The sequence below is a fragment of the Vulpes vulpes genome, chromosome 12, assembly GCF_048418805.1.
Source record: "Vulpes vulpes isolate BD-2025 chromosome 12, VulVul3, whole genome shotgun sequence".
NCBI classification, from domain to species: domain Eukaryota; kingdom Metazoa; phylum Chordata; class Mammalia; order Carnivora; family Canidae; genus Vulpes; species Vulpes vulpes.
In genome coordinates this window covers 48,719,117-48,740,082 of record NC_132791.1, presented here as the reverse complement: position 1 = coordinate 48,740,082, position 20,966 = coordinate 48,719,117, and the positions used below count along the sequence as shown (strand labels likewise).

The following is a 20,966-nucleotide window of genomic DNA, read 5'->3' as shown; positions in this document are numbered from 1 at the left end:
CATGATAGACACGGAAAGAGAGGCAGAGACAGGCAGAGGGGGAGAAGAAGGCTCCATGCAAGGAGCTTGATATGATCCCAGGAATCCGAATCAGGCCCTGAGCCAAAGGTAGATGCTCAACTGCTGAGCCACCCAGGCGTCCCTGTGCATATTGTTTATAATGCATTTTTCCAGTTACTAATCTTTACCTTCCAAGATGATATATTTTCATCTCATCTAATACTCAGTCTGGATTCAAATCTTCCCAGTTACCTCAAAAAGGTGTTTTGCAGCTTCCCTGTCTAAACAAGGGTCTAGGACATCTGGGTGGCTAAGTAGTTGAGCATCTACCTTTGGCTCAGGGCATGATCCCGGGGTCCTGGGATTGAGTCCTGCATCGAGCTCCCTGTATGGAGCCTGCTTATCCCTCTGCCTGTGTCTCTGTCTCTCTCTGTGTCTCTCATAAATAAGTAAAATATTTTTTAAAAAGTAAGAATTTTACATTTTCCATTGAAACTCATACCTTATCCCAAAAATATAATTGGGAAACACTAACCTAAGGACTATTTGGTAGAGTGACCAAGCATCCTTTTTGCTCAGGACTAAGGAAACTCCAGGATGCATTACTTTCAGTTACACAACCAGGAAAGTAATAGGCAAACCAGGGTGAATTGCTACCCTACTGTCTGGTCACAGTTGGAGGGCACTTGAGGAAATATATATAAATGATTAGTTAAAATCATAACACAGTTCAGACCATTTTAATTATACAAAATAATTATTTAGATACTTAAATACTTTTAAAACTAAATGGTGTGGAACTGTATATCATTAATGCATCTAGATGGAGGATATATGCTTAGGAAAATATCATAACTAAAATTCTGTGTTGTGGTGTGCCTGGCTGGTTCATTTGGTAGAACATGTGACTTGGGTGATGAGTTCAAGCTCCATGCAGAACTTACTAAAAAAAAAAGTTCCATGTCCTACTTCTCTAACTTAAAAAAAAAATAATAATAAGCAACATCTTCTATCAGCCTTCTATCCTTCAATGTTACATCATTGTTAAAATCATACCGTAAGCTGACAGCCATTGCAGTGTACTGCTCCCAAGAGACAGGACCAGGGCAAGTCAGAGCCAGATGGGCACTGCGTGATTCTGTATTACACTGAAAAAAAAATAACCATACATAGACAGAGAAGATCCTAAGAGACCAAGAAGCAAAATGTCATCATAGTGCAAACTTGCCAAGAGGAGCACGAGAAGCAACCAGATACTTGTGACCTTCTCAGAGTTTTACAAAAAGTGCCCAGAGAGGTAGAAGGACATGTCTGCTGAAGAGAAAGGTAACTTTGAAGACATGGCAAATGCAGACAAGGCAGTTGCAAAAGAAATGGAAAACTGCATTCTTCCTAAAGGAGAAACAAAAACAAAGGTCAAGGATCCAGATGCACCGAAGAGGCTACCTTGAGTCTTGTTGAGTAATGCCCCCGATCCAAGGAGAACATCCTGCCTATGCACTGGTCATGCTGCAAAGGAACAGGGAGAGATGTGGAATAACATTGCTGCAGATGACAAGCAGCCTTAGGACAACATGGCTGCTGAGGAGAAATAGATAAAGCAGATAAATTGCTGAAATATGAAATATAAAATATGAAAATAAGTTTATGTGACAAAAAAAAAAAGAGTCCTCAAAGCTGAAAACCAGAAAAAGGATTAGAAGATGGAGAGGATGAGGAGGAAGAGGAAGATGATGATGATGATGATAAATAAGTGGGTTCTACTTTCTTTCTCATCTCTAAAGTACTTAACCTCCCTGTATACAACTTACTCCTTTTGAAGAAAAAAGTGAAATGTAAAACTGTGGGAAACTTGTTTTTAAACTGTACAGTGTCATTTTCTATATAGTTAACACCCTATCAAATGTGTCTTTAGCTAGCCCTGTCCTAGTGGCATTTTCAGCAGCCACTACCCTTGCCTGGCACAGTAGGGGAATGTCAAGCAGCAAAGAAATCTAAAGTAGGTTTTTGCTGGTACATGGACTTTTCATCTTCAGTTGTTTCTAACGTGTTTTTTATTTTTAAAGATTTACGAGGGGCAACTGGGTGGCTCAGTGGTTGAGCATCTACCTTTGGCTCAGGGTCTGATTCCAGAGTCCCAGGACCAAGTCCCACATCAGGATTCTTGTATGGAGGCTGTTTCTCCCTCTGCCTGTGTCTCTGCCTCTCACTCTCTCTCTGTCATGAATAAATAAATAAAATCTTAAAAAAAAATTGTTCGTATCTTAAAAAACAAAAAAAGATTTACGAGAGAGAGAGAGAAAGAGATTGCAAGAGACTCAAGCGAGTGGCAGGGAGAAGGACTCCTTGCTGAGTAGGAACCCTGATGTGAGGCTCAATCCCAGGACCCCAGGACCCCAGGATCATGACCTGAGCCAAAGGCAGACACTTAACCAAGCCACCCAGGCACCCCCAATGTGTCTTATACAAATTAATTGCTGTTCTCTTAATTGGATACCAGTTTACGATCACAAGAAACTTAACATTTGTCTCATTAATATTCTAAATACTTCTGGATAAAATCAATTTTTTATTGGAAAATAAAAATCATACCCTAAAGCTATATTTTACCTTAGAAAATGCTATCCTATGCACAAAACACATACTTTAAAACTTATATTTTTAAAAACAATTTATTTTGCATGTAGTTACTTAAACTGTTAGGAAGGTTTGTTTGTTTTAATGTAGAAGCATGTATTTTACAATAAGATAGTGATTTGTCCTTTGAGGAACTTTAAGGTTCTTCTGCAGCTGGATTGTGACAAAGCTTTGGTTTGTTGGGATTATTTTTCAGTAGCCAATCAGCTAGCCAAATCTATGGAAAAAAGAAAAAAACTTAATAAACATTTCAATATATATACTATATAAATAATAAATATATACTATGAATGATATAAATTTATACTATATATACAAACTTACACTATAAGTAGTATAAATATATATCAATTTAAAACTTCGTTTTCAAAATCACTGAGAATGAGAAAATGACCATTAAAAAACTGAAACACTAAGTTTTGCATTATGCAAGATTGTGAAGTATAGATCCAAATTGGAAAAGAAGTAAACTATCTCCTTTTAACAGATGGCATGATCCTACATATAGAATCCCAAAGAATCCACAAGAAAGTTACTACAACTAATAAATGAACTCAGCAAAGTTGTAGATGAAAAGATCAACACAAAAATAATTTGTGTTGGGCAGCCTGGGTGGCTCAGTGGTTTAGCGCCGCCTTCAGCCCAGGGCATGATCCTGGAGACCTGGGATCGAGTCCCGCGTGGGGCTCCCTACATGGAGCCTGCTTCTCCCTCTGCCTGTGTCTCTGCCTCTCTCTTTCTTTGTGTCTCTCATGAATAAATAAAATCTTTAAAAAAAATCATTTGTGTTTCTACATATCAGCAATAACTCAAAAAGGAAAATAAGTAATGACTTTCAATTCAGTAGCATTAAAAAAAAATCTGGGAGTACATTTAACTAACTTGTATACTGAAAACTTTAAAATGTTACTGAAAGACATTTAAAGACCTGAGTAAATGTAAAGATAACCTGTGTTCATGGATAGAAAGACTTAATACTATTTTTTTCTTTTTTTTTTAAATGTTATTTTTTAATGTAATCTCTATACCCAATGTGGGACTTGAACCCATAATCCTGAGATCAAACATCCCATGCCCCACCAACCAAGCCAACCAGGTGCCCCAAATGACTTAATACTGGTAAGACGTCATTATTATGCAAAGTGAGCTACAGATTCAATCCAATCCTTATGAAATTCCTAACAAATGGTTTTGCAGAAATGTTAAAGTCAATCCTCAAATTCATATGGAATTTCAAGAGGCTCTGAATATACAAAACAATCATGAAAACAAAAAACAAACTTGGAGAATTTTCTGATTTCATTTTTTAAAAAAGTTTTTCATTTATTTACATAGTCTCTACACCCATGGTGGGGGTTACACTCATGATCCTGAGATCAAGAGCTGCATGCTTTTCTGACTGAGCCAGTCAGACACTACATTTTTTTAATTTTATTTTTATTTTTATTTTTTTTAATTTTTATTTATTTATAATAGTCACAGAGAGAGAGAGGCAGAGACACAGGCAGAGGGAGAAGCAGGCTCCATGCACCGGGAGCCCGATGTGGGATTCGATCCCGGGTCTCCAGGATCGTGCCCCAGGCCAAAGGCAGGCGCCAAACCGCTGTGCCACCCAGGGATCCCAACTACATTTTTTTAAAAAAGTAAACTCTACACCCAATGTGGAGCTTTAAGTCATGACCCCAAACTCAAGAGTCATATGTTCCAATAACTGAGCCACCCAGGAGCCTCCTGTCATCCACTTTTTTTTTTTTTTTTTTTTTTAAGATTTTATTTATTTATTCGAGGCAGAGGGAGAAGCAGGTTCCATGCAGGGAGCCTGATATGGGACTCTATCCCTGGATCACGCCCTAAACTGAAGGCAGATGCTCAACCACTGAGCCACCCAGGTGTCTCTCATCCACTTTTAACCAGAGTATAGGATGGTATAATCACTACAAAATTTGGCAATACTCATCCAAGTTAAAATTGTACATATCAAACACATCAAACAACATTATTTTAAAAATAGCATTATTTTTTTTACTATTTCCATTTGTAGGAATTTATCCTATAGACATAGGGTACACAGACATATGAATGAAAATATTCACTGTTGGCAGTTTATAATAACAAAAGAGTAGAAACGACCTAAACTATTATCTATATGTGACCAATTAATAAACTGCAAAACATCAATTCAAGAAAATGCCATGAGCTCTTCTTTTAAAACAGGGCAATTTTGTTTGTGGTGTTATTTAATAACTTATAATAAATATTGAGTATACAAGGTAAAAAGTATCAAATGGTGTGTTTAGTAGCTAGCATTTGTAAATGTTAATGTTAGGTAAAAATAAATATTGGGATCCCACATCAGGCTCCCTGCAGGGAGCCTGCTTCTCCCTCTGCCTCTCTTTCTGAGTCATGAATAAATAAATAAAATCCTTTTTTAAAAATTGCAGTTAATGTTTGAGCATGTATGCACCAGACATTCTAAGAATTTTAAATGCATTCATACTTTTTTCTTTTTTAAAGATTTTATTTATTTATTCATGAGAGAGAGAGAGAGAGAGAGAGGCAGAGTCACAGGCAGAGTGAGAAGCAGATTCCATGCAGGGAGCCCGACGTAGGACTCGATTCAGGGTCTCCAGGATCATGCCCTGGGCTGAAGGCAGCGCGCTAAACCGCTGGGCCACCAGGGCTGCCCCTTTTTTTCTTTTAAGTAGGTTCCACACCCAGTATGGAGCCCAATGTGGCACTTGAACTCATGTTCCTGAGATGAAGACCTGAACTGATACCAAGAGTCAGATGCTGAGCACCTGGGTGGTTTAGTTGATTCAGCATCTGACTTCAGCTCAGGTCATAATCCCAGGGTCTTGGGATCGAGTCTTGCATTGAGCTACCTGCTCCAAATGGAGCCTGCTTCTCCCTTCTCCCTCTGCCCTCCATTTCGCCTGCTTGTTCTCTCTCTTTTACTGTCAAATAAAATCTTCAAAAAAAAAAAAAAAAGAGTTAAGTGCCTAACTGACTGAACCACCCAGGCACCCCCTGTACATTTATACATTTAACCTCAACAATATCCCTTTTATGTAGGCAGGTATTAATCTATTTGCATTGTACTGATGAGAAGAGAAACACTCAGAGGTTAGATATCTGGAATCAGAGGTGAATCCAGGCAAAATGACTTCAAAGACAGGCTTAAGGAAATGGAGCCAGGGGTATCTTTTTCTTTTCTTTACATTTTTCAGTAGTATCAGTTTTCTTACTAAATAAACATATGTTTTCTCACAATGAAAAGGTCTATTTAAAAAAAAAAAAAAGGTCTATTAAAGAAATAACCTATCTAGCGGCACCTGGCTGGCTCAGTCAGTAGGGTGTGTGTGACTCTTGATCTCGGGGGATTATGAGTTCGACCTCTACATTGGGTATATTTAAGAAAAATACATAAAAGGAAAAAGAAAGAGAAAAACCTGCCTATCTTTTATTTTTGGTAAAAGTGACAAAGTTAGTAGGAGAGATTAAATCTTTTGTCTTCCAAAGGGGATTCCTTTTTAGAATGGTAACAGAGGCTAGAGATATTTTGTCATGGTTGGTAATTATAATAACCTTTACTGAGGTGACTGGCTGGCTCAGTGGGAAGAACATGCCATTCTTGATTTTGAAGTTGTGAGTTCCAAGCCCCATGTTGGGTATAAAGCTTACTTAAAAATAAATAAGTGAGGGATCCCTGGGTGGCGCAGCGGTTTGGCGCCTGCCTTTGGCCCAGGGCGCGATCCTGGAGACCCGGGATCGAATCCCACGTCGGGCTCCCGGTGCATGGAGCCTGCTTCTCCCTCTGCCTGTGTCTCTGCCTCTCTCTCTATCTCTCTGTGACTATCATAAATAAATAAAAATTAAAAAAAATAAATAAATAAATAAATAAGTGAAATAACCTTCCTTGATTATTTCTCAGTCTTCAAATGAGTGTGAGGACCTGCAAGGAAGGAGCAGAGAAGACATATGGCCCTGGACAACCTACTAGTTCCTCTTACCCAACTATTCTTCCACCTGACTGAACAATGCTGAGGTATCTAGGGACATGAATAAATATATTTTCAATGGAAAAATTTAGATATCATTAAAAATTAAAATGTTGAACAAAATTCAAATATATATCTAATTTTATCATTTGATTATATAAATTATACCCCAAAACAATGCTCTGCATTTGAAGGCCATAGTAAATGAAAATGTATTTAGGAACAATGTTGTTGATGGGACACCTGGGTGGCTCAGTGGTTTGGTGCCTGCCTTTGGCCCAGGGTGTGATCCTGGAGTCCCAGGATTGATTCCCACATTGAGCTCCCTGCATGGAGCCTGCTTCTCCCTCTGCCTGTGTCTCTGCCTCTGTCTCTCATGAATAAATAAGTAAAATCTTTAAAAAAAGAAAAAATAGAAACAATGTTGTTTTTTGCATTATAGGAACAATGTTCTTGAGTTAAAATGCAACAAAAGAATAAGTAATCAAAAGTATATAAGTATCTAAAATGTATATGATATATAAGTATCTAAAATGTATATGAAATGGTTTTTAAAATGCTCTTAATACTTCCACTGTTTCAAAAAAATACAATATTCTAAATATGAAAACTATAGACAACTTCTTTAGTGTGAATAAAAAGAGTTCTTACAAAAGGATCTGCTGGTTTCTCCTTACAAAGTGTTGTGAGTCCTTGAAGCAGAGTTGGTGTTACATATAAATTTAAATAGTCCTTAGCAGCTTGTCCAACTGGAATGGGCTCAATAATCACTGCAAATACAAATGTATTCCCCTTAAAACACAAATGATGAAATTTTACATAATCATTACAAAGAAATAAATTTTAGTAGATGATACTTATAGTTTTTTTTTTCATAAAAAGAAAACAGAACTAGACACATAGCATACATAGTTTGTTCAAAAACACACAAGCACTGGGACACCTGGGTGGCTCAGTGGTTGAGCATCTGCCTTTGGCTTAGGGTGTTTCCTCGCGTCCTGGGATGGAGTCCCATTTTGGGCTCCCTGCAAGGAGCCTGCCTCTCCCTCTGCCTATGTCTCTGCCTCTCTCCCTCATGAATAAATAAATAAATCTTTTTTTTTTCAATATTTTATTTATTCATGAGAGACACAAAGAGAGAGAGAGAGAGAGGCAGAGACACGGCAGAGGGAGAAGTAGGCTCCGTGCAGGGAGCCCGACGCAGGACTTGATCCCGGGTCTCCAGGATCGCGCCCTGGGCCAAAGGCAGGCGCTAAACCGCTGCACCACCCAGGGATCCCCCAGGGATCCCTTCTCAATATTTTTTTTTTTAGGATTTATTTATTTATTCATGAGAGACATAGAGGGAGAGAGGCAGAGACACAGGCAGAGGGAGAAGCAGGCTCCCTTGTAGGGAGCCTGATGCGGGACTCATCCCTGGCGGGATCACGCCCTGAGCTGAAGGCAGATGCTCAACCTCTGAGCCACCCGGGCGTCCCCTCAATATTTTTAATGATGGCTTTTGAAACATTAAAAGGGACATATTCTTTTTTTTTTTTTTTTTAACATTTTATTTGTTTATTCATAGAGACACACACAGAGAGAGAGAGAGAGGCAGAGACACAGGCAGAGGGAGAAGGCTCCATGTAGGGAGCCTGATGTGGGACTCGATCCCGGGTCTCCGGTATCACGCCCTGGGCTGGAGGCGGCACTAAACCCGCCGATCCACCAGGGCTGCCCAAAAGGGACATATTCTTATTCATCTTCATATTTCTTTTAATTTTGAGGTAGCCTAATTTATCAGTATTTTTTTGTATCATGTTTTTGATGTCATATTTTAAAAAATCCCTTTGTCCAACCCAAGATCATGAAGATTTTCCATGTTTTCTTCTAGATATTTTTAGCTCTTGTGTTTAGGTCTATGATCCATCGTTAAGTTTTGTATTAGGTGCAAAATAAGGATCTGAATTCTTTCTCTCTCTTTTTTTTTTTTTGCATGTGGATATTCAGTTGTCCTAGCATCATTTGCAGAAAAGATCATCCTTTCCCCATCAGACTGTCCAGGTGCTTTTGTTGAAAATCAACTGACCATAAATGTAAGGATTTATTCCTAGATTCTCACTTCTGTTTCATAATCTAAATATCTAGTAAAATACTGTCTTTTTTTTTTCTTTTAATTTTTATTTATTTATGATAGTCACAGAGAAAGAGAGGCAGAGACACAGGCAGAGGGAGAAGCGGGCTCCATGCACCGGAAGCCGACATGGGATTCGATCCCGGGTCTCCAGGATCGCGCCCTGGGCCAAAGGCAGGCGCCAAACCGCTGCGCCACCCAGGGATCCCGTAAAATACTGTCTTAATTATCTCTTAATTATTGTGGTCTCATAGTAAGATTTGAAATAAGGTTAGTGGAAGCTCTCCAACTTATTTCTTCTGTTTAAAAATTGTTTTACCTTGCCTAAATCTTTTGCAATTCCATATAAATTTTAGAATCAGCTTGCCAACTTCTACATAAAAGAATGTATGGATTTTGATAGGAAGTGCATTAAATTAATTGGTTTGGAAAGAACTGCCATCCGAACAATACTGACTCTTCTAATCCATCAATATGGGATGTCTCTTTATTTTAGATAGTCTTTCACTTCTTTCAGTAATTTTTTTAAAAGATTTTATTTTTAAAAAAAATAAAGATTTTATTTGTTTATTCATGAGAGACACAGAGAGAGAGAGAGGCAGAGACACAGGCAGAGGGAGAAGCAGGCTTCATGCAGGGAGCCCGATGTGGGACTTGATCCCAGAACCCCAGGATCATGCCCTGAGCCAAAGGCAGATGCTTAACTGCTGAGCCACCCGGTGTCCCTCTTTCATTAGTGTTTTATGCCTTTCAGTGTATATGAATTGCATTTCTTTTGTTAAATTTATTCCTAAGTATTATTTATTTATGTAATTTCAGTATAAGTGACACACAGTGTGTTATACTAGTTTCAGGTATACAACATAATGATTCAACAATTCTATATATTGCTCAGTGTTCAAGTGTACTCTTAATCTCCCCCCCCCCCCCCCCTTGGGATGCTTGGGTGGCTCAGTGGTTGAGCATCTGCCTTCAGCTCAGGTCATAATCCCAGGGTCCTAGGATCGAGTCCCACATCAGGACCTCTGCATGGAGCCTGCTTCTCCCTCTGCCTGTGTCTCTGCCTCTCTCTCTCTCTCTCATGAATAAATAAATAAATCTTAAAAAAAAAAATCCCCCCTTCACCTATTTCATCATCCCCCACCCAGCTATTCTTTGGTAACCAACAGTTTGTTTTCTTCTTTCTTTTCTTTCTTTCTTTCTTTCTTTCTTTCTTTCTTTCTTTCTTTCTTTCTTTCTTTCTTTCTTTTTCTTTCTTTCTTTTTCTTTCTTTCTTTCTTTCTTTCTTTCTTTCTTTCTTTCTTTCTTTCAACAGTTTGTTTCTAAGACTGTATTTTGGTCTCTTTTTTTCTTTGTTTATTTTGTTTTGTAAATCCCACCTATGAGTGAAATAGTATTTATTATTTTGATGCTATTGTGAATGACATTATTTCTTTCATTTTTAGATTGTTCCTACATTTTTTTAAGATTATTTGAAATAGAGTGCACATGAGCAAGGAGGGGTGGGTCAGAGAAAGACAAAGAGAAAGAGAGAATCCTGAAGCCGACTCCCTGCTGAAAGCCTAAACCCCACAACCCTGAGATCATGATCTGAGCTGAAATCAAGAGTCATTAGCTTAAATGACTGAGCCACCAGGTGCCTATCTACCTCTGTATATTTTTGCTGGTTATTTATTATTTGTCTAGCAACTAGGTTAGGGTAAATTAATGTGAAAATAAAGAATCTTTTCATGTCTCTTACACAGATGAACCTTCATGGCAGTTTTTGAAGATTTCTAATGACATTTGTAGTTTATATATTGTATTATTTTTATAGATTTTTAAAATATGATCATCTTGAGAGCAGGGACATATTCTTATTCATCTTCATATTTCTGGCACATAGTAGGTAATTCAATAAATTTGTTAAGGAATGGAATATAGCAAAGCCATGAATTAGCCATCTCTATTGAAAGGGAGAGGTAAGGGCACTACTTTTTTTTTCAAAGGTTAGGAACATGTCTGAGTATCTTTATGGCTTGCTTGAGGACTCATCATACAAGATTTTGCACATGATTCTTGACTGACTGCTAAGCAAGAGGGAGCTCATACCCCAAACCCTGAGAATTTACTCCAAAGAACTTCACAATCTCACAGAAAAGATCTGCAGCATGGCAGGTAATCATTTATATTTATCTTACAACTGCTGCTTCTCAAATGTCAAACTATGTCTCTTAAACTCATGTTAAGAGGACAAATTAATGGGTAAAATCAAAAGCAATCTAAAATACCAGTTTAGGGATATAATCCTATGAGTAAGAAGTGCTTCCCCCCAAAAAGGACTAGAAAAAACAAAACAATCATAGCAGTTAATAGTTGAGCACATATGCACCAAACACTCTAAGAATTTTACATGCATTTATACGTTCAACTCTAACAATATCCCTAGTAGGTAGGAAGGTACTAATAATATTTGCATTTTACTGATGAGAAGATAAAAACTCAGAGGTTAGATGCCTGGAGTCAGAGGAAAGATGTAATTCACTAGTAGGACTAAATCTAAAGTACTATCCCATTAAAAAGACATTTCATGTTTGAGATGTACTTTATTTTGGGGGGGGGGAGAAAATCACTTTATTCTAATTAATTCATAAATGATAACGTCACAAGTCCTTAAATCAGTATGATTTAAGGAGGCACACAAACATCTGTCCAGCCCCCAACTCAAACCATCTCAATAAACTTCTATACTAAAAATACCCTCTTTCATTAACAATTCTGAAGAAAGCTGTATTTAATGATGAAGGAGAGGTTTAACTGGTGGTTTTACACTTTATATCTTCTCTATTAATTATATTTTTATGCTAAATTAACTTGGTCAAGAGAGATGATTTTCCATATCTTCCAATTTGAACTTCTTGATTAGGCTAATCCATTTGCAAATCTGCACTGTTTCAGCACCTCGCTGAAACCTTCACAAAGCTTTAGGTCACCCTGGTTCTGGGCACACTCCAGGAACTGTTTCATCTCGTAGTGGTATGGGCCAAACTGCTGCTGGTATGCTGGCTGGGTTCCTTGAGGCTCCTGGTAAGTGATGTCGGGCCTTGAAGGCTCAGTGTTACTTCCTCCACCAAAGCCCCCAGTAATGGCATGCCCAATCGTGTGCCCTACAGCAGAGCCTACAGCCACGCCAGCTGCAGTGGTTGCCATCTGGGCCATGAGACCTGGCTGCCCGGGTGCAGCAGGTGAGCCAACAGCAGATGGCGGAGCTGCTACTGGCGGCTGAGCGGCTGGCCCTGGTCTAGGCGCAGCTCTCATCTGAGGTGCCCGGCTGGCCGGAGGAGCCATGTGGGAGGCGTGGCTCCGGCTTCCACGCGGCATGTCTACTGGGACAGGAGCACGGCGCCCAGAAGATGAGATGTACTTTAAAATAATATGGAAGCATGAGAAGTTGAAGCAGAGATTATAGATGAAATAAGACTGATCATAATTATCTAAGTTGGGTGATAGGTTCATTAGAAATTTATTATTTTGTCTACTTTTGATGTTTGAAATTTTCCACAATAAATAATTCCAAAGAAAAAGATACCCTAATGGAAGAGACATATGATAAAAATTAGATCAATAACAATAAAATATGTAAGTAGGCAAATCCTTTCATGTACAGATACCTATAAAACAGTTTTTGTGAGGCATCCAGCAGGCTCAGTGGGTGGAGCATGAGGCTCTTTATCTCAAGGTCATGAATTCAAGCCCTACATTCACTGTAGAGATTACTTAAAAATTAAAAAATGAAAGTAAAAATAAATAAAAATCAGTAACTAAAAAACCAAAACAAAACCCATCAGCTTTTGTTTGTCTAAGAATCAGGACCTATAGTGCTGCATGGGTGGCTCAGTTGGTTAAACATCTACCTTGGGCTCAGGTCATGATCCCAGAGTTCTGGGATGAGCCCCATCTGGGTGACTGGTAGGCTCCCTGCTCAGGGGGAGTCTGCTTCTCTCTCTCCACCACCCCACCCCACACTCATGCTCTCTCTTAAATAAATAAAAATCTTTTTAAAAAGGAAAAAAAAAGATTCAGGACTTTTATTTTAAAAATATTTTATTTATGTATTCATGAGAGACATAGAGAGAGACAGAGAAAGACAGAGAGAGAGGCAGAGACAGAAGCAGGCTCCGTGCAGGGAGCCTGATGTGGGACTCAATCCCACGTCTCCAGGATCAGGCCCTGGGTGGCAGGCGGTGCCAAACCACTGAGCAACCCGGGCTGCCCACCAATTCAGGACTTTTAAATCTCCAAGACTGATTTGTTTTCTTTGAATAAATCATCAGTAGAAAATACTAAGGTATAGGCCTAAATGACTTAAGAGAAAAATAATAGGCCAAAAAAATATTTGAAGCTTCCCAAGGCTTTACATCTTTTTCTTTGTAACAGAAATCACCAAGTTTTCTTCTGGATCTAAAAATATTATTACTTTTATTTATTTTTTTTTAATTTTATTTATTCATGAGAGACACAGAGAGAGAGAGAGAGAGGCAGAGACACAGGCAGAGGGAGAAGCAGGCTCCATGCAGGGAGCCTGACGTGGGACTCGATCTGGGGACTCCATGATCATGGCCTGGGCCGAAGGCAGGTGCTCAACTGCTGAGCCACCCAGGCGTCCCTATTATTACTTTTAAATTTTATTTATTTATTCATGAGAGACACAGAGAGAGAGAATGAGAGAGGCAGAGGGAGAAGCAGGCTCCATGCAGGGAGCCCAACGTGGGACTCGATCCTGGGTCTCCAGGATCACACCCTGGGCTGAAGGCGGTGCTAAACCACTGAGCCACCTGGGCTGCCCTAAACATATTACTGAAAACAAACTAAAAACCTCAATGCTGTTCCTTACTATGCCCACATCTAGAAGATTTACAACTTCCATAATAGGAAGGGAACAAAAAAGGGCCTGAGACCTACTAATTTCACAATAAACTATGAGAGAAAGTGAGAAATCTATCATAATTTCCAAGGGAGACTGCTTTTGTCATATGTAACAAACTTTACTGATGCATTAGGGAGAACTTCAGGAATTGCAACAAAGGAGAAGAGAAACCCTAAACATGGCTAATAAAAAAGTAAACATCAAAAAAGATTCCCCACAGGACACAATTTAGTTCTGAGGGAAATACTGAGTTTTACATTCTTGGTCTCAAGACTGTAAGTAACTATAACTTGAAAATATGACAAAATATACGGAGAAAAACTCTGTTCTTTCCTAGCTACATCACCCAAATGAAAGAAAAAGCAAGCAACAGGGAAATGTACTTGACTAAATTACTCATCAGTAACTCACCATCAGGAAACATGAATTGAATTTCTCTTTCTGCTGCAGCAAAATCATTGCTCCCGTGAAGTGCATTCCTTAAGTCATCTGTGCCATAAATTGCCCTTAGACTAAAAGTACGTTAGAAAAATAAATAAATAAATAAATAAATAAATAAATAAATAAATAAATAAATAAATAAACAAATAAATAAATAAAAGTATGTTAGAGATGATGAACATCCAATGTGATAGCCTTTCCTTACTCTTTACATATGCATTCTACTTAGGAATTTTACAGAAGCATTGCCACTTCTCACATATGGAAGTTTTAATCTATTTTGAATTTAAGCTTAAATCTATCTAGATGAGTGTCAGCTATATTTAAATCTGCAGGAGGGATACATTGGGAAAATAGGAATTTGTTGGGTGAAGAGGTGTTGCTTTGTGAGAAGTGAAAAGGCAACGTATATTCAAAAATGTTATGAATTCAATGTCCTCCCTAGTTTCCAAACTTTGATGATAATGCTGAAAATCTGGTTTTCTGGCCTTCTACTACCAAAATTATTTTAAAAAGCCATGCCAATTTTCCTATGGAAAAATCTTACATCAGTGGCAGTTTAATTCAAGGATAAGAGAATTAGTCTAATCAGACATTCCTGAGGACTTTAGGGGTACTTGGTATTAAGATAAACATTTATATACCTAAAATGTAAAACTGACTCCACCCTCATCCCAAATAAAAAACCAAAAAGTTGGCTTAGGAAAACTTTCAAATGAAAATAAACTGCTATTACAATCAATTTTGGGGGTGTTTTTTGTTGTTTTTTTCATTTTTATAGTTGGATTCCATTTTTCCCCGTTGGAAAGTTACCTGTCTGGGTGTGTCTCCTTAGCTACTAAGGTATTAGTTGGTCCCAAAAGTTCTTTCCAGTAAGAGATGGCTTTATGTCTAGCTAATATCATGGCAACAAGTGGTCCAGAACTCATGTAAGCTGTTAAATTGGGGAAAAACATTTTCCCATACTGTTCCACATAAAAGTTACTACAGTGCTCAGGGCTGAGATGCAGTTTTCTTCTCTATAAGAGAAACAAAGTCAACAAAAGTATTTAAAATGACAGTTCAATAATAATTAAGTCATTAATAACTTGAAATTAATACTAATCTGATTATAAATTTGAGATTTTTGTATTACAAAGAAAGGGAGAGGTAAGAAAGCTAAATGTAGGGCAGCCTGGGTGGCTCAGGGGTTTGGCTCCACCTTCAAGCCCAGGGCCTGATCCTGGAGACCGGGGATTGAGTCCCATGTCGGCTTCCTGCATGGAGCCCGCTTGCTTCTCCCTCTGCCTGTCTCTGCCTCTCTGTCTCTCATGAATAAACAAAATCTTAAAAAAAAAAAACAACAAATTGATAATGAGGGGCACCTAGGTGAGTCACTTGGTTAAGTGTCTGACTTCAGCTCCGATATCTCAGGGCTCTGATGTTGAGCCTTCAGCTGGGGGGTAGGGAGGGTTCAGCTCAGCAGTGGGTCTGCTTCACCCTTGCTCTTGCTCTCTGCTCCTCTCCCTGCCTCATGCTCACTCTCTCAAAAATAAAAAATGGATAATGAATTAGTAATTTTGGAGTGTCTAGGTGGCTCAGTTGGTTAATGTCTGCCTTGGGCTCAGGTCTTAGGGTCTTAGGATGAAGCCTCCCATGGGGCTCCCTGCTCAGCAGGGTGTCTGCTTCTCCCTCTGCCCACAGCCCATCCACCGCCCCCACCACGCTGTCTCTCAAATAAAGAAATACTAAAAAAAAAAAAAAAAATCAGGTTAGGAAGCCTGGCTGGTTCAGCCAGTGGAGCATGTGGCATGTGACTCTTGGTCTTGGGGTTTTGAATTTGAGCCCCACCCTGGGTATGAAGACTGATTAAAAATAAAATCTTCAGGAGTGCCTGGATGGTTCAGTCAGTTAAGCTTCTGCCTTGGGCCCACGTCATGATCCCAGGGTCCTGGGACCCAGCCCTGCATTAGAGCCCCACATCAGGTTCCCTGCTCAGTGGGGAGTTTGCTCTCTCCTGTTCCCCCTGCCTGTGCTCCCTGTCAAATAAAGAAATTTAAATCTTTAACAAAATAGGACCAGGTAAAATATTTTGGAATTTGGGTGAATATTTTCACAAAAAGAAGCAGTATTAAATAGTATCAGGAAAGGAAACTTTATTTTGCTTTTTGTTTTTTGGTTTTTTTTGGAAACTTTATTTTGTAACAAAGCATAGACCGCCACCTACTGAAAGAATGCATCATTTTTCAGAGTCTCCCTAGGTGCAACAAGAAAGGTTTAAGTTCAATGGACTTCCAACTACAAGAAAGTCTTCTTTTTTTTTAAGATTCTATTTATTTAGCGACGCCTGGGTGGCTCAGCGGTTGAGCATCTGGCTTCGGCTCAGGGAATGATCCCAGGAATCTGGGATTGAGTCCTGCATGGAGCCTGCCTCTGCCTCTCCCTCTGCCTTTGTCTCTGCCTCTCTTTCTCTGTCTCTCATGAATTAAAAAGAAAAAAGAAAAAATATTTTATTTATTCATGAGAGATGGAGAGAGAAAGAGGCAGAAGCAGGCTTCCCTCAGAGCCGGGAGCCCGATGTGGGACTTGATCCCGGGACACCTGGGATCATGACCCAAGTAGAAGGCAGATGCTTAATGGACTGAGCCACCCCAATTGCCCCTAAAGCTTATTTTAAAAGCATACAGTACAAAGAATAAATATTGTACAATTCCACTTACATGAGATATCTCAAATAGTCAAAGCAGAGAGACAAAAAAAAAAGCAGAATAGTGCCTACCAGAGTCTGGGAAGAGGGGTAAACAAAGTGAGTGAGTAATGAGCACAGTTTCAGTTTCAGATGAAGAAAAAGTATAAGAGATGGATGGTTATGGCTGAACAATAAAGGGAATGTACTTGATATCACTAAACTGTACACCTATAAATGATAAATTTATGTTGTGTATATTTTAACACAATTAAAACAAAAATGAAGCATACACTATACCAAAGCTTTCTTGGGTATGAAATTTACTGCTGAAAAGAAAAAAAAAAGAAATTTACTGATGATAGGAAAAGTGTTAAATATTAGTATTTATGCTAATTAACATTCTCACCAGTCAAGGACCAGCTACTGCAAAGTAGGTTCTCATATTGAAATTCATATAGTCAAGAAAAAGAAATCTGAGAAGTTACAAAACCACCTGATTTAGTATAATCCTTGATTCTATTATTTAAAATTATGATGTGAGGTGCCTGGGTGCCTCAGTCAGTTAAGTGTCTGCCTTTGGCTCAGGTCATGATCCTGGGGTCCTGGGATCAAGTCCCAAGTGGGCTCCCTGCTCATCAAGGGGCCTACTTCTCCCTCTCTCTGTCTCCTCCCTCTCTTCATGCTCTCAAATAAATAAAATCTTTAAAAAAATAAAGATGTGTATTTGTGATTCATAGGCATATTTAACATGAGCTACTTAAGTTTTTCACTATTTCTAAAATATGGACTTCTAAAAAAAACTTAAATATGTTATCTTTATCTTATTTGTAGACTTCATTTAATAGTTTTTTTCCCCAAAACTTAATGGGTAATAAACTTACAGGGATAGGGCAACCCGGGGGGCTCAGAGGTTTGGCGCTGCCTTCAGCCCAGGGCCGGATCCTGGAGACCCGGGATCGAGTCCCACATCAGGATCCCTGTATGGAGCCTGCTTCTCCCTCTGCCTGTGTCTCTGCCTCTCTCTCTCTCTCATGAATAAATAAATAAAATCTTTAAAAAAATAATAAAAAGAAAAAACTTAGAGGGATATGAAATTCAAAACACTATAAAAAGGCATATTGAAAAATCAGATTTCTATTCCTGTCTTAATTCACCCTGTTCTTCCTTGCCCTCAAATAGGCAACCATGTTTTTTTTTTTTAGGCAACCATTTTTAATCTCCTAGTGCTTCATTTTGTAAACACTGGCAAACATGAATATGTATTTTTCTATCACAAAAGATTGCTATATACAGCTGTCATCTTCCTTTCTGTCTGTAACAGAATGTGGAGAAGTTCCTCTTTTTTCATTTTCAATTAGTTGCATAGTAATCAATTTGGTGGTTTCATCAGGGTTTTTTTTTTTTTTTTTATTCATGAGAGAGACAAGCAGGAGAAGCAGGCTCCTCACCTGGAGCCCAATCCTGGAGCCCAGGATTCTGGGATCACGACCTTAGCCAAAGGTAGACGCTCAACCACTGAGCTACTGTATTGCCCCTGTCAGAGTTCACTTAACCAATACCCTCCCCCCCTTTTTTTTTTAAGATTTTATTTATTTATTCATTAGACAAAGAGACAGAGAGACAGAGGCAGAGACACAGGCAGAGGGAGAAGCAGACTCCATGCAGAGAGTCCGACGTGGGGCTCGATCCTGGGTCTCCAGGATCAGGCCCTGGGCGGAAGGCGGTGCTAAACCACTGAGCCACCCAGGCCGCCCTCCCCTTTTTTTTTTTTTAGATTTTTTTTTTAAATTTTTATTTATTTATGATAGTCACACAGAGAGAGAGAGAGAGAGAGGCAGAGACACAGGAGGGAGAAGCAGGCTCCATGCCGGGAACCTGAGGTGGGACTCAATCCTGGGACTCCAGGATCGCGCCCTGGGCCAAAGGCAGGCACCAAACTGCTGAGCCACCCAGGGATCCCCTTTTTTTAGATTTTTAAAAAAGTAATCTCTACACCCAACATGGGGCTTGAATTTACAACCCCAAGTCAAGAGTCACATCTCTACCAACTGAGCCACCCAGGAGCCTCTATTCAACCAATCTAAGGCTGGGTTGTTTTCAATCTTTTCCTCAAAAATAAACAAAGCTGCAAAAAATAACCTGTATATGTGTCATTTCATATTAATACATGGGTCACAGCAGAGATTCCCACGTTAGAACTGCTGAACCAAAGGACAGATATAATATTGTTAGGTAACTGCAAGATTCCCTTCCATACTTGTACCATTCACTTTGATATTTTTGCTAGATGGTATTTCAGTGGTGGGTTTTTAAAAAGATTTTGTTTTTGGGCAGCCCCGATGGCTCAGCTGTTTAGCGCCGCCTTCAGCCCAGGGCATGATCCTGGAGATCTGGGATCGAGTCCCACGTCGGGTTCCCTGCATGGAGCCTGCTTCTCCCTCTGCCTGTGTCTCTGCCTCTCTCTCTCTCTGTGTGACTATCATAAATAAATAAAAATTTAAAAAAATTAATTCTCGTTTTATATCCTTTTGAAAAATGAAAGAATTTATTTAATTTTTTAAAGATTTTATTTATTTGATAGAGAGTACAAACAGGGGGAGTGGCAGAGGGAGAGGGAGAAACAGGCTCCCCACTGAAGTGGGGAGTCCTATGCAGATCCTGGGACCCTAGGATCAAGACCTGGGCAGAAGGTAGATGCTTAACCAACTGAGCCATCCAGGTACCCCCTGAAAAAAACTTTAAAACTAACACATATAACTTTTATACTGAAAAATTAAAATAAATCTAAGTTTAGTACTAAGCACTAAAGCACTGAATAGGTTAACATATTTAAACTTTTTTTTTTTTTTAAAGAGCAAAGAGAGAAAAAAACCGTCATCATCATGCCCAGAATTTACCTGAACAATGGTGAATCCAGATCTGAGAATAATATCCTGTATCTCCTCCTCTTTGTCAGCAATATCTGGTTTGATAATAGCCAAAGTTTTTTCTACATATATCTGAGGTGGGGGCATTGATAGCTCCATTCTGCCTTTCCAGGGTACAATTTAGATTCTCCACAGGTATCAACTGCAATGACATGCATCACCCCCACCCCAAATTTAATGCAATTGTGATTATAAACAGCATTATTAGGCGCTTGATTTTATTAGCTTATAAAGTTAGAAACTGCCGAATCTTTTTCGATAAGCAGTCTCAATAATACAATGGGGGGGGGGGGGCGCCTCGATGGCCCAGTCCAGGAGCAGGTGCCTCCATCTCTGGATTTTGTGGGTTTGAGCCCCAGGATGGGTGTAGAGATTACATAAATAAATAAACAAAAAGTACAATTTCTACTGTATGTCTAATTCATGCCCTTGGTTTTCCTAAACACTTTCGTTGAGGTACAGAGGCCGGGGGCAACCCGAAGGCCTGCGCGCGGCGCAGACTCTCGGGACTGCTGGTGAACTGTCTACCCTGCCCCCGCGCCCCCCCCCCAGCCCCTCCCCCGTCCCTCCCAGAAGGTCTTGCACTGGATCTGGCCTGACTGGAAAGCAGCATTCCCAGGTCCTAGTGCCAATTTGAAGTGCACTCGCAGACCCCACAGGAGCAGCCCTTCGGTGCGCACTCACCCTGCCGCCCACTCCTGCTGGGCCACCGCAGCCTGTTGCTAAGAGACCCAAAGCAAAGTTTAGGGACGGTGGCTCCAGAGGGCCAATCCCAGCACAGCGCGTCACAGACTTTGGGTTCCTTTTAATGAAGAGAAGGGGCCACTACAAGTCTCTTTATTCCCCCCTTGCCAATTTTAGAGTACTAGACGTTTTCCAACATTGTCCTCATCTTATTTATTTTTTATTTTTTTTAATTTATGATAGTCACAGAGAGAGAGAGAGAGAGAGAGGCAGAGACACAGGCAGAGGGAGAAGCAGGCTCCACGCACCAGGAGCCCGACGTGGGATTCGATCCCGGGTCTCCAGGATCGCGCCCTGGGCCAAAGGCAGGCGCTAAACCGCTGGGCCACCCAGGGATCCCTGTCCTCATCTTATTTAACCCTCATAGCCATTTCAAGGACACCTTAATTACATCAACCTTATAAATAATGAGACAAATTAGAAGCACTCTCCCCTCATCCCACACCATCCCGTTCCAGACATTTTATGTAAGAACCCATGTCAAATACCTTACAGTCATTCTACCAGATGCTGTCCCATTTATTCCCAGATT

General features: G+C 39.7%; 1 protein-coding gene and 1 pseudogene across 2 annotated transcripts; both read right to left on the bottom strand.

The window, feature by feature from the left end:
* Window positions 1-2,556: 2,556 nt before the first annotated feature.
* On the bottom strand, window positions 2,557-20,440 carry NME5 (NME/NM23 family member 5). Of its 2 annotated transcripts, XM_026001329.2 has the most exons (6): window positions 20,375-20,440; window positions 19,661-19,832; window positions 14,909-15,114; window positions 14,066-14,166; window positions 7,287-7,405; window positions 2,557-2,854 (listed from the first exon to the last, which is right to left on the bottom strand). In XM_026001329.2, exons 2-6 carry the CDS (start codon window positions 19,787-19,789, stop codon window positions 2,774-2,776), a joined length of 636 nt encoding a protein of 211 aa, XP_025857114.1. In that variant the 5' UTR covers window positions 19,790-19,832; window positions 20,375-20,440; the 3' UTR covers window positions 2,557-2,773. The 2 variants fall into 2 exon arrangements, with proteins under 2 accessions (XP_025857114.1, XP_072584594.1); XM_072728493.1 differs by lacking the exon at window positions 20,375-20,440 and having other exon boundaries at window positions 19,661-20,356.
* On the bottom strand, window positions 11,504-12,161 carry LOC112921954 (coiled-coil-helix-coiled-coil-helix domain-containing protein 2 pseudogene; annotated as a pseudogene).
* Window positions 20,441-20,966: the final 526 nt, after the last annotated feature.